Raw genomic sequence first — 14,127 nt, forward strand, 5'->3', positions numbered from 1 at the left:
CTAATTTGCTTTACAATAGTTCTACAGTCTTTGTCAGTTATAACAATAGTTCTAGCGATTAAAACGAAAAAAACGTTTTTTGTAGACGCCGCGTCCGAATTCATATAAGAAAAGAGCAATTTCCGACGCGAGTTCTAGCCAACCTGATAATAATTCTGGGTAGTATTCTCCGAGTTCTAAAGAAAATCTTCATAACTTTTTCCTGGGAAATAATTATTTTGCAATTTATTGCAAATTATAAATGTAAAAAAAATTACGAGTTCCGAGTTAGAAGTGGCGATAGTTTGATAAATAATTATTTCACAGGAACATGTCATAAGACTTTTCGATTTTCCAAAACACTGATCAGATCGGCTAGAAATTAAAAAAAAATATTTCCTGTAAAATTCAGTCTTGAAACAAAAAGTGGCGATAGTTTGGAAAATGAGTATTTCACAGGAAAAAGTTATAGACTTTTCGATACGTCTCAGGTAGCGCTTTTTTTGGTTTTTAATTTAAAAATCGGAACTATTTAAATTATTTATAAAGAAATCTATTCAAAAGGATGTCGGAACTCTAAAAATATTTCGATTTTTCAATATCGTATGCCAAGTTCACAATAGTCGATTGACAAATACACTCGCGGACGAAGTCGCGTGCATCACCGGTTATAAGTATGAATTTCACACTGGCAACTTTTAATAATCTGTGTGCTTTTGACACTGACACAACTTATTGTCAACTAGTAGTTTGTTCTGTACACATTAATAATTCTTGAAATTTTAAAATTCTTACTAATTTCTAGATTTTTTATTTTTTACGTATACTTAAATGAAATAAAAGTGAAATTATGAAAGAATCGAATAAGGAATGGTATATTAATGCACCGTGGGGAAAAATAGCCAGTGAGTTCTTACTTTCTTTGACTACTTAATATTTACATTATTCATTTATTTAAACAGCTTTGAAGCCTAATTAACTAAAACAGCATGCCGTGGCCAATTTGACGGCTTATCCATAAATTATCACTTGTATACTTAATTCTTATTTAAAAGTATTTGATACGAACTAGCAAAGTAACTCTGTTTTGAACGAGTGTAATTTAGGGTTTAATTTTTTTTAAATAAATTACTACACGATTCTCACGGCTAATGTAACTAATTATATGTTAAAATATTTTGAAAATCAGTAGTATTATAAGTTCTTATAGCATTTTTATGATTGAAAAGGTATTTAACTACTGATTATCACTCTTAAACAATGGTCGTTGGAATGGCTTACAATCAAATTGCAATGTGTATGTCAGTGCTGATAAAAGCTCATTAATATGTGTTATTTTATGTTCTTGGAATGGTAAAGAAGTTGATGGTAAATGGTAACAATGATGTTCATCTTGATCATGAATACATAATACATATAATAAGACCCACACTTTCACCAAGAAACTAGTCAAAGTATATAAAGCTTATAACTTTAACCAGTTTCAGGGAGATATCTTAAGTTTTATATTTCTTTTATGGTGCACTTATACTGGTATGTATACCAGTATACTGTTGCAGCACAAGTATAATATAGGATGAGCATGAAAAATTACTGCAAGGCTGTGAAGAAGTACGTATATACTTCTTAGTGAGTTGTTCCTTAGCAACAAACATTACAAAATTTTACTGTCATTATTATTTTTTAAAATTAGCTAAATAAAAAAAGTAGTGTTTTTCAAGCTTTTTAATTAATATATTCTTTATTGCACAGATAATACAAAGATATAATTTAGAGACAATGTGAGCAAAGGTGGACTTATCTCTAGAAGAGATCCAGTCAACCTAAAACAGTGGGATATGTGGTACTGAGTGGATAATAACTGGTACAAATCAATAAAATTGTCAAACGCTAGATACTAAATAAAATTCAAATAACAAATTGTATAATCTATACAATTACAATATATATTTCTTATAAATCACAAAATATTCCACTGTACTCAATCCTAACTAGCTGGAACAAACAGACAGACAGACAAAAATTGTAAAAAATGTTATTTTGGAGTATGTACCATGTTTATATTATAATGCATATAGAAAAAATGGTTATTTTAATACTACAAACAGACAGTCCAATTTTATTTATATGTATAGATTTTGCACAATAGTTTCATATCCACATCCGCAGTCCTTTATAAAGGCTTCCAGTGTTCCTATCATTTGCCAATTAAAGCCACAGTCGGCAGGCAATCTTTCTAAGATTATTTATTATATTTTATACTCAACCTTCACAATTTTTTTTTCTCTTAATTATATCTAGATGTTGAAACCTCCTTTTAAGCATAAAATTGCCTCAGGAATCTCATAAAACTGTGATTACAGTGATATCCTGGGGCAACCCCAATGGTGATCCAGTGTTGCTAGTACATGGACGTTCAGACAGTGTTGCCACATTCCTCCCGCTCCTGGAACTACTACCGGACCACTATTACTATGTGGGTGTTGACCTACCAGGAAATGGCAAATCAGACCCATTTCCTGTTGGTAAGTTTATATTTTACATCAGATCTAAGCAACTTTGTGCCTAATTTTCCCCATTATTGCAATGTTTCTCAATGCAACTCAACTCCTATTGGTTTTAGCGTGATGTTATATATCCTGTAGCATTCATTCATCAAAAACTAAAAGAATTTTCAAAATTGGCAACAAGGCAATCAGCAGCACCAGATATTTCCCTGAACAAACAAACATACAAACCTCTTTATAATCTTAGTATAGATACATATATGTATTAATTCAAGTAATTGTCTTATGGTCTGTTGATATTTGCTAAGAACACAAGTGCTATTTTACCTTTTCATTTTATACTAACATAAGGAAAAATTTCACTCACTGTTTAATTTTAAAATAAAATTGTTCAGCTGGATTGTTATATATAAATCTGTTGTTAATGTTGCTTATAAGGCTAACAAAAATAGAATAGAGTCGAAATATTCTTTATTCAAATAAACTTATGTATCAATGAAGCCTATTATAACAAAAGTAGGATGGAGTAGAAATATTATTTATTCAAATAAAGTTATGTATCAATAAAGCCTATTATAACAAAAGTAGAATAGAGTCGATATATTCTTTATTCAAATAATTTATTTTTTCGGAAGGTGGTTGATTACGTAGAAATTATTGAAAGTGTGTCTTTTTTTCTAGGTGTGACATTGTGCCGTATACATTTCTTGGGTGCCTTGGAAATAGTGGTGAACCACCTCGGCTGGGAGCAGTTTACGTATATTGGACACTCCAATGGCTGTGATCAGGGTATGTTAATCATTTTTTTATTCAATACACTCTTAACAGAACGGTCGTAGTCATTATGTAAGTACGATTTTTTTTTGTTAATATTTGAGCGCGTTTGACCGCAATCTCACCTGATGTTAAGTTATGATGTGGTCTAAGCTGTTACACGCAAGCTTAAATAATGCCTTCACTCTTGACTTGAAAGACCCAATGTTGTAAGAGCCAGGAAAAATAGACGCTGGAAATTATTAATTCCAGTCAGTAAAATGACAGGTGCAACTGGCACTGATACAAAAAAGGGTGACCCACTACAATAGTGATGTCCGGCAATCAATAGACTTAGACATTTAGTCATGCTTTATTTTATTAGGTACAATGCGTTTTTATTTTAAATATTTAATACATACCATATTAAATAATATGATTTTAGAAATATGGACCTAAGCAGCATATTAAAATTTCTCACTACAACATTATTACAAAAGTTGGCAAAAAATGTATAAAGAGATTCAGAGGAATTAATACTAGAAAATCAGGAATATTAATTTTATACGTTTTTACTAATTACAGTTGCTATTGATTCCGACTCCGATTCTGAAGCGGTATATTCAGAATCGGAATCGTAACCAGTTACATTTATAATGAATGAATCCACATATCCATCTATGATGTGGTCGAGTTGACACATTTTGTCTTCGACTTTTATGGCTTGGTTTTTCCAATCTTCAGGCATCACTTCCTTCAGACCTTCTTCAAATATTTTTTTTACGTCTTTTATTTTAAAAGTTTTATGTTCCTGGCGACGTACCCCTTTGAGCCCAAACTAACTCTATTGAGTTAACCTCACAGTGATAAGGGGGCAGACGCAGGATTGTAACACCGTATTCAGCGGCCAACTCTTCCACAGCATAGCGTTCGTAATTAGATTTTCTAATTTTACTATTTCTATTAATTGAGCCTTTATCATTGTAGGTTGATATTGAATTTGTTTTTCATCCAACCACTCAGTCTTCTCAGCATATCAGCCTTCCGCCAGTTTGAAGTGGGGATACGCTCGACTTTTATTGAATGGTACAGTGCGTTATCTAATACGAGCACCGCATTTGGCTTTCAATTTGGCAAAATGCTTTTAAGCCATTCCTCAAAACACTCCGAGTTTATTTCTTCATGATAGTCCATACTATTTTTCTTCGATAAATCAAAAATAAGTAAACCACCTTCTACAAAGCCTTCATCACTGCCTATATGTGAAATTATTAAGCGTCGACCTTTGCCGGTTGGGCCCTTTAGGCCTGTAGTCAAATCTTTAGAAAAGGCTTGTTTGGAAGATTCAATTATTGTATCCACCCAAACTTTACCAGTTGTATGACCTGTTAATATACAAAATCTCATATAAATAATATAATACTGACACAAATACATTATGAAACTGAAAAACTATTCACTAAATACAGGTGTAATTAAAAATATTCAATTACCTTCATTAATCCAGATCTCATCTTGATAATAAATTATTTTTCCTTGTCTCCGATATTCTTTCATTGACGTCAAGTACCGTCTACGCCACAGAATTAGGTCTTGACGGTCTGTCAAGCAGTTGGGTCGTTTTAAATGCTTTAAAACTGCTCACGTGGGACTCTTTGTCATATTTGGTACGTCAAGGTCATCATTTACAACCTGATGAACATGTAAAATATTACAAGTATTTAATTTTTGTAAACTACAGTGAGACAATGACAATGTATATTAATTATTATTATGATGTGCAATTATGTATTTTGCATTATAATTTTATAAATTTACATACCTTGGCAATGGTTGGAGGGTCCTTCGAATAAATTTCTAAAAGAATTGGTGGATTTTACGACGTATCGCCGAATAGTCAAAATCATCAATTTTATCTTTGAATGTCAGTTTGGGTCCGGATTTTTTCCGATTTGACAACTGAACGTTCTCCTTTTGTTCTTTCAGTATCCGATACACAGATCTAGTTGAAATTCCCAAAATTTCAGATACTGTGTTCACACACTCATCTTTCTTTGGAACATCAAAAGATTTTGCTGCATTTTGTTTCCATACATAATTATATGCATTGAGAACCATTTGTTTCTCACTCAAAACGTCGTCAACGATCGTCGCCTTCTTTTTGGAGGGACGCATCCCTCTTTAGAGGTGGACGGTTGGAATTCCATCTCAAACGTAACAAAACTACAAAAAAATATAACAAAACTAGCAAACAATAACAAAAATAACAAACAAGTAAGAAATAAACAAAAAATTGCAGAGACACTAAACACTTCTGACACCATCGGAATTCGGGAGCAGAATGAAAAACAAAATGGCGTCCATAGCCAAAAGTCCAAATAGGAGATAACCAAAAATAAAAGGAGAGAGGGCGACACTGAGCCCAAAGTATAATTAACCTACTTTGAAATATACCTGTCTATCTATCTACTGTAAAATTATGGAATGCAAAGCTTAAGTAAATATTATATATAATATTTACTTAAGCTTTGCATTCTTATATAATATTTACTTACTTAAGTAAATATTATATATAATATTTACTTAAGCTTTGCATTCCATAATTTAATTAATTATATTAATAATATTCCATAATTTAATAATTTAATTTAATAGTATTTTATATAATATTTAATTTCTTACCGAATGTCTTCTGTTTAATTACCGTAAATTACATATTTATATAAAGGCAATTTGATATTGAATAAAAAAATGTAATCTCGACTAACGTTTAATTATATAAACTCGATTGTACCACATCACTATTTATTTGGGACTAAATACCTGCAATACTGGAAATGTCATTATACTGACTGGAATTAATAATTTTAGTTTAGTGGAGTGAGACGCAGATGTCACCGCCTTAGGACAGCTCGCCGTTTCTCCCTACTGTGATGTATTCAGAGCCCTTACAATAAATCAATGAGCAATCTCTTGTTGTTGCGTTACATTCTCTCCAGGGATGTTATGAATATGAAATTTTGGATATAGGAATGATTATTATACCGGATACGGATGCGGATATGAAATTATTTCGGATTATCCGTTAGTTTCGGATAATTTCGGTTACGGATATAATTTTTGTAAGGAATTTCAAAAATAAAATACAAATAGCTAATAAAATGGTTACATAACGTGTCTCAATTAGGCTCCACCCCTATCCAATATTTTCAGAAACTTTTATTTAGGATTCAGTTACGGTTACAAATATTTTTTTAATATCCGATATCCGATAGTTTCGGTTACGGTTACGGAGCTCCCTAACATCCCTAGTTCTCTCTATTGTGTAGTCTGTGTCAAGTCAGATATGTAATAGTACGGATAGACATATAAACTAGTATTATCTAATAATAATTTATAAAAACTATATCTATATAAAAAGCGGTTTTATCGCTATTAGCAATCTCTTATAGACAACTGTGTTGACAGAGAATATTTACATAGAGACAGAAGGTAGGAGGCGCATATATATTTAATATACACTATATAGATAAACATACATTATGTAAGCATATATAAATAAACTTACACATTAATACATATTATATACTACCTGTATATTCTTATACATACATTAAAAGAAAGATAAATTCCAGGTTTATTCTACAACGTCATCTACCCTGGCCGAATAAAGAAATTCATTCTCCTAGACGGATCTCTGGCATTCCAGCGACTGCAAGTACACAACATGCAGGAGTACTTCGACGCATTTTATGCGGAATATTACGATAATTATAAGAAATACAACGTGGACGATCGAGTGTACACGAAGCAGAGAGCGCTGGACGCTGTCATCAGGGCCAGGGGACTGAGTGTAGAGCAAGCGGACATAGCGCTGTCCAGGAGTTTGAAATGTATAGGCGAGGATAAATACAAGTAAGTTTTTAAAATATGTTATAGGGAGATAAGAATGAAAAAATTTTAATATGATTGAAAAGCTGATGTCCCAAATGATAATAAGGAATTTTTTTTGGACTACTCTTGTTCCGTATTCCGAACCTCCTTAGTTTAAGCAGGTTGTATCACCGGCTTGCTTACTGAAGCAAAGGGCGCTTGGTGATACTGGCCACATATAAAAACATGTGGCCACTTAAATTCGAAAAGAATAAAAAAAACAATTTAAAATAAGAACTGGAATAAAAAGGACGCTCCGTATTTTTATCTATACAAAACAAGATAATTAATGATTTATTTAACACAATATAATTGTTTTTGATGAAAATATACACTGTAGAGTGCGTGGCCACTAAACAGTACTACACATCGGGACGTTCCTGAGCAAAGGTGAGTAAGTTTGGTGTTACATTGCTTACTTTGGGGTGTTCGGAGTGTGGAAGACGTTCTTCCAGATTGAAATCGTATTTTTACTTCCTTTTCCATTAATTATTTTCTTTTCAATAAATACAGTCCACTCTCTCTTTTATATATTAATTTATAAGGATTCGTAATCCAACAACTCTAATGTTGTTGGCCAGAGCTGGCGTTTACAACTTTAATGAACGATAGGGGAATGCAGATGGCACTCCAAACCAAAGGAAGGACTGATAGAGCGGCTGAAGGCCAACTCCCGCCTGACGGATAGCGACTTCAATTTGACGGCACCACTAGGGGTTCGATCAGGATAGGGCCTCGTAATTTCAAACGGGGATCCGTTTGAATTGGACGGATGATTGATCTGATGAGAAGCAGTAACCGTCATCTATATAGATGAACAGGACATCACGTTGTCATCCGTGATGCTGTTCATGTGTTTGCATAGCCAGAAGACTGAGTGTAGAGCAAGCGGATGTAGCGTTGTTCAGGAGTTTAAAATTTATGTGCGAGGTTCAGTACAAAAAAGCTTTTAATACGCACTAAAAGATTTTCATTTCTCGGTACAAAACCTCATCAAATATAGTGCATCAACTGTGCTCAGACTACAGTTGTATGCGGCAAGCAGGAGTTGGCCTTCAGCCACTCAGGTCCTTTCTTTTTTTTTTTATTTGGAGTGCCATCTGCACTCGCTCCCTATCGTCCGGTGAAGATGTAAAGGCCAGCTGCGGCCAACAGTATTAAATTACTTGGAAATAAATAACCTTTTAGTACAGATTGTCAAACAATAAATTTCCGTTTCAGACTGTCCTGGGATCGTCGACTCCGGTTTCCCGCACCACAAAACTACCCCCCTAATTATTATTACCAGTTATTCTCCAGAAATTCTCCACCAACTTTGCATATAGAGTGCACATTAAGTAAGGGCTACCCGCCGGGGAAGAAGTTTGTGCAACAATTGCTGTCAGATTTGGAGAAGAATACAGAGAATTTTTTTTTGGTCGCCGTGGAAGGTGGTCATGATATCCATCTGACAAATCCGGATAAAATATCTAAATTTATTAATGAATTTTTAAGTAGGGATTTTAAAAGAGAAAAATGTAAATTATAGTTATTTATATGTATAAATAAATAGGTTATTAGTGATATATCCCGGTGCTGTTTGTTTGTAGTTTAATTGTATATGTATATAGCTAAAAAGAAAATAAAGAAAACACTTGTAATACGGAGGTATATATTAGAAATGATTGTCAGTACATTGAAGTATAAACAAGAATGTACAATAAAATATTTATTTTGAACATTTAAAATACCAAAAATATTTTTTCCAATGCAATTTATAGACGTGTGATATTTATTAATCTAATAATCGGAATATATTTTATATTAAGACTATCTGACCTGACAAACGTTTTGTCATAAAAATTAATATTAAAAAGAAAAAGGGTTGGTGGCAGAGAAGTGAGAATTTCGGATTGTATCTACTTTAATGCTACATCATAATTTATTAGGGGTGGGTCACCCTTATCGCTTAGGGGTATAAAATATAGATAACACCGTATACTCAGATCTACCGAGTATACATATAAAATTACATTTAATAATTAAATGTAATCCGTTTCGGAGAAATATATAAATAAATAAATTTTATACAATTTTTTTTTATTCATTAATTATCTAGATGTTTTATGCAATTTATGGTTGGTTCCTTCTTTCATTTCAATGGCAACTAAACGTTTTTTTAAATGGATGATGGAATAGTCTGTGTGTGCTAATAATTGTCGTTGACGGGGCTCCAGTGGAGAATGAAAAGATGTGCATAAGACCAGGTCAGTTGGCCCATCGTGACAAATTCACCAGAAAATTATCACGATGGTTTTCAAGTGGAACCCCGTGGACCAACCTGACTAGGTACATTGCTAACAATGGGGAATGACTTCACTTAACTAACAATCAAATGCAAGAGGGTAGTTGAGTCATAGCACATAGCTACCTCACAAGGCCATTAATACTAAATTTATTAACATAGCTGGCCAGAGTTTGTAATCATTACATAGTACAAAACAAAGTAGCTATCGCTGTCTGTCCCTATATATGCTTAAATCTTTAATTACATTACGGATTTTGAAGCGGTTTTTAACATATATAGTGATTCAAGAGGAATTTTTATATATATAATACATGTACACCCGTGCAAAGCTGGGGCGAGTAGTTAGATTAGAAATAAAACAAATGCATTATGTTTTATTCAGCACATATTATTAAAAAAATATTTGATACGATTCGTGGATCCAAAACTATAAAATACTGTGAATAAATAAATTATTTTTAAAAATCAAATATTGATTTTTTACAAACATATATACTTCTGTTTCTGTTTCCTTATATGTTAATAAAAAATATTAATATTCGACTATTAAAAATTAATATTTCATTCTATGTTAATAGAAAATCAGATATATCTTTGGCCATACATTGTGGATTTTCGACATGCACATCGTGTCCACCTTCGACAATTGTACACTTATAATTCTTATTGGGCCAAAGTGTTTCGTCTCGTACAAATGGTGTTTTATCATAAAATCCAACATGAATGCTGTCTGTGGCTAAAATACAAAACGTGGGTGTAGTTGATAATGTATATATTTGTTGTAATTGTTCAGGCGAGTATGGCAACACTGTCAAAAGTTTCATCCGTTGATCGTACGTTATTCTGGAAATAGAAAGCTTTGTTACAAAATCACATCAAATTAAAATATTTTCATTCGTGTGGAATATTGCAGGCTCTTATGATATGTCAAATCTACTCAGTGAGTAGACTGATCTGTAGTAGTTATTAACATTTGGCAATTTTTTGTGGACCCCCGCGATACAGGTCACTGGCGCCTAGTGCGGGGTCCAATGTATAATGAACTTTGTAATATTTGTATCTCAAAAATTTAAATTGAAAACATAATGAATAGAATAGAAAATCATTTATTTAAATAAACTTAATTTAAGCTATTTTGAATAACAATTTTTTTTTATCTAAATTACCTATACAATCCGTCCCCGGCCGGCACCAAGGACCTTTCTAGAATTTGCTCTGCTGGTTCCTTTGACAGTCTTCTGGATTCCATCGTCATTTTAAGAACCTGTGAACAATTTTATACTATTGTAAAATATAAACTTAAAAATTTTGACATTTCAATAGAAACCTCAGGTACATTTATAATATCAGTATTGTAAGGAGAGAGTATTCATATTAATAATAAATAAATAAGGAGGATATTGCTCTCTGGATGCCCTGGACTTACGACGTGTAGCTTAGGCTATCGAGCTATATTATAGAGATAACAACTAATATACTAGAAGATATAACGAGACTTAAATAATAAATAAGTAAACACTACAATATCATAAGTAAGTTAGATGTTATATCTATGTATTTTGACGACAAAATAACCACGTATATCTGTAAACGTTATTGCGTCGATTACTATTTAGTCTATTTGCCGTATGGTTGACTGGTAGACAATGCTTATTGGTGTTAAGGTCATCGTATGTATATATTGTATTGTATTTGTTATTTAAGTTTAAATAAACAAATAAATACATAATTAAGTCTACAATACGAGTGTACATATAATACTAACCTGTTCATACGTGTACTTGGGTGCAGTCTCCAAACCGGAAGTCAATATCCGGTACCTATCTTCGCTATAGAAATTTTCGTAGCTATATCTGTACCATTCGCTGAGATCCTCAGGTGGACATGTTAAATAAGCTGGCAAAGGATCAAGTTCCACTTTCCGAGAGATGTCTCCTGGATATGCTATATCGTAGAACTTTCCTGCATAGAGCGAGAAGTTTTGTTATATAAATTATATAGCACTTACATATCTATCATTACTAGAACAAGTTTATTACCGAACAATACTTGTGAAATAATTTGTTTTTTCAGAGAGAAATAATTAATAAACTGGGCATTAGTATTAACTATAGGCAAATTAATCTCCTATAGAGTTTCGTTATAATGAATAATGACAGTTAAAACAAATAAATCTTACCTATAATGACACCCAACGAATGTCCTATAAACGCAAATTTTTCCCATTTAAAATGATCCTTAATCTTCTGCACAGTAGGTACAAAATCTATTGCAGTGTACCTTGCGCCTTTAGGCAAGTGGTCGGAGCGACCGTTGCCTGGTAAATCTACGGACACATAGAACAAAGTGTCTGGCAACAACTTGGCCAGGGGACGGAATGAGGTGCACGCGTCTAGTCGGCCATGGCAGAGTAACACCGGGGGATTGGACGGGTTGCCCCAAGACAACGCTGAAAAGTAATGCTAAATTTTTATAAATTAAATTTCAATTAAGCTAATTTTATAAAATAGCTTATTTAAATAAAAAAATTGCTACCCCATTGGAGGCAAAGCCGTGTTTTTATCATACCTCTAATGTTACCCCATGGCGCTTTTATAGTGACCTCCTTTTCTGTTTGCTGTATAATAGTCTTTGCTACACTGAAAGCATAAGCAATTATTTACAAATAAGACAAAAACATGGGAAAATGAGCACAGCCTAAATGCTTGAATTTTATTTTTGAAGAGGAGTTTTTAAAGTGCTAATGGAAAATATATACATTTTAAATATGCTGGCAACAAATTCGATAATATAAAAAAAAGATCCAAAACGATATTTCAATTAATTGTTACATCTGTTCCATAAAAATCATATCGATTTTGTTTATTGGTCTCTAAAGCGAGTTTTAAAAATTCTTAATTCTTATATTTAAGCAACAAAATCAAATATTGTCAACACAAGCAATGTCTGTAGAGATAGAAGTATGGGGTAAACTGAAATTAAATCCTAGCAACACTGACACAGCATGCATCTGTCAGAGTGAAGTTGTCAAAAAAGTAAAAAAACTACGCAAATGTGTAATGTTATGAATACTGAATTATTATTGATTTATTTGGAAAAAAATATTAAGTTGTAGGCCAAATATTTTAGTTTAAAAATATTATATTAGAGGTAAACCTATAAATAAATATTACATAAACTAGTGTATAGAATTTTCTAGATATGGTAGGTATATGTATGAAATTATTATTTAGGTACTTACTTTTTAAATAAACGCACACACGTAATTTTCATTTTTCATATCAAACTATTGTCAACTAATAACCAAGCGTTACTCAATAAAATTTAAAGTTAGATAACATTATTTGTAATAGAATGAGATAACCACAGACAGCGTATTATATCATCTGTGAAAGATACGATAAAAAAATAGGACGGTCAAGGCCGTAGACTTTAAACCGCGTCTGCCGACTATGCGACTGTGTGTATCAATAATCTATGGAAATGAGACAAAAGTATTTAGTTCTATATTTGAATTTGTAAATTGATAATATGCTATTAAAAACATAAGGCGTGACAGTGACTATACAGTGGACCCGCGGTAATCCGGAACTTGAACTTGTACGCATCACCACTGTTGTACTCGAGACATAAGGGTATAGTTTTGATTATGATTGCTTAGTTTTTTTTTATTTTATAGTGGATGATAATGGAATGGTGTACCCGCTTGCGCTAACGGTTTACGCTGGCGGGGCACCAGTGGAGGATGATACGATAAAGATCAGTTGTCAGTCAGATCAGTTGAATGTGCGATATTGTATGTTTGAGGTCGTCGTCTTCGCCGGCGAGGACGGTTTCGTGTGTGTGTCTAAAAGTGTAGTCGAGGTGGGTGACTACTTACATGTGATGAAGGTAGCGCTGCAGTATAGCATGTGTTCATTGTTTATTCACACATATGTATCAGAAGCGAAAGCACAAATCACTGACAATTAAAAAATGGCTAATAGGCTTCCTTTAAGGGGTGAATAGTAACAGTTTTATGGCAGTACACCATTCCAAACATCGTGTATAGACACCGTTAGATGTGCATAAAATGTGCTATTTATACAGGTGGCAAAAAAAAGTCACCTGTATAAATAACCACTTCAGCGGAAGTCAACGAAATGAAGACTTCAGTTTACAATAATTTTTAGTAAAGTGACTCTAACTAGCACTAATTCATTTTTGAATAATATTTAGGCAATGCAATCCAAAAACAAGTCAGGATAAACGAAGAATAAAATTTGTTTCATGTAAAAAAAGGAAAGGGGTGAAATAGGGGATGAAAGTTTGTGCAGGCGGTTTCATATTCAAATTGCTCTTGATTGAAATGACACAATATCACATGGACGTACGTAGACATGTAAAAAACGTAGAAGGGTTGAAATTGGGGATGAAAGTTTGTGCAGATAAAGCGTTTCATACTAAAATTACGATACGAGGAAATTTTAAAATTATCTTAAAACTAATTGCCTGTAAATATACAATAGGTAGGTACTAAAAAATGGTTATGTAGATTTATATAACAATTGTTTTGTTCTAAGGACCAGCCAACTACGAATTCGAAATTTTATTTGCATAGCATAATTTTCGTAGGCCATTCAGAAAACCATTGAAATAAAGAATATTTCAAAAATAATTTGTCGTTCT

The 14,127-nt window shown here is 32.7% G+C and overlaps 2 protein-coding genes across 2 annotated transcripts; one reads left to right on the forward strand and one right to left on the reverse strand.

Moving 5' to 3' along the window:
- The first annotated feature begins 733 nt into the window (after positions 1-733).
- Positions 734-9,152, forward strand: LOC131840637 (serine hydrolase-like protein). Its single transcript, XM_059188810.1, has 5 exons — positions 734-884; positions 2,343-2,504; positions 3,168-3,275; positions 6,875-7,154; positions 8,394-9,152. The coding sequence occupies exons 1-5, from the start codon at positions 830-832 to the stop codon at positions 8,698-8,700; spliced, it is 912 nt and encodes a 303-aa protein (XP_059044793.1). The 5' UTR covers positions 734-829; the 3' UTR covers positions 8,701-9,152.
- Positions 9,153-9,879: 727 nt separating this feature from the next.
- LOC131855737 (serine hydrolase-like protein) lies at positions 9,880-12,853 on the reverse strand. Its single transcript, XM_059207039.1, has 6 exons — positions 12,701-12,853; positions 12,028-12,098; positions 11,639-11,908; positions 11,225-11,421; positions 10,626-10,723; positions 9,880-10,302 (listed from the first exon to the last, which is right to left on the reverse strand). Exons 1-6 carry the CDS (start codon positions 12,730-12,732, stop codon positions 10,026-10,028), a joined length of 945 nt encoding a protein of 314 aa, XP_059063022.1. The 5' UTR covers positions 12,733-12,853; the 3' UTR covers positions 9,880-10,025.
- Between the last annotated feature and the right edge of the window lie 1,274 nt (positions 12,854-14,127).

The sequence above is a fragment of the Achroia grisella genome, unplaced genomic scaffold (genome assembly GCF_030625045.1).
Source record: "Achroia grisella isolate CSIRO2021 unplaced genomic scaffold, CSIRO_AGI_Agris_v1 utg149, whole genome shotgun sequence".
Classification (NCBI taxonomy): Eukaryota; Metazoa; Arthropoda; class Insecta; order Lepidoptera; family Pyralidae; genus Achroia; species Achroia grisella.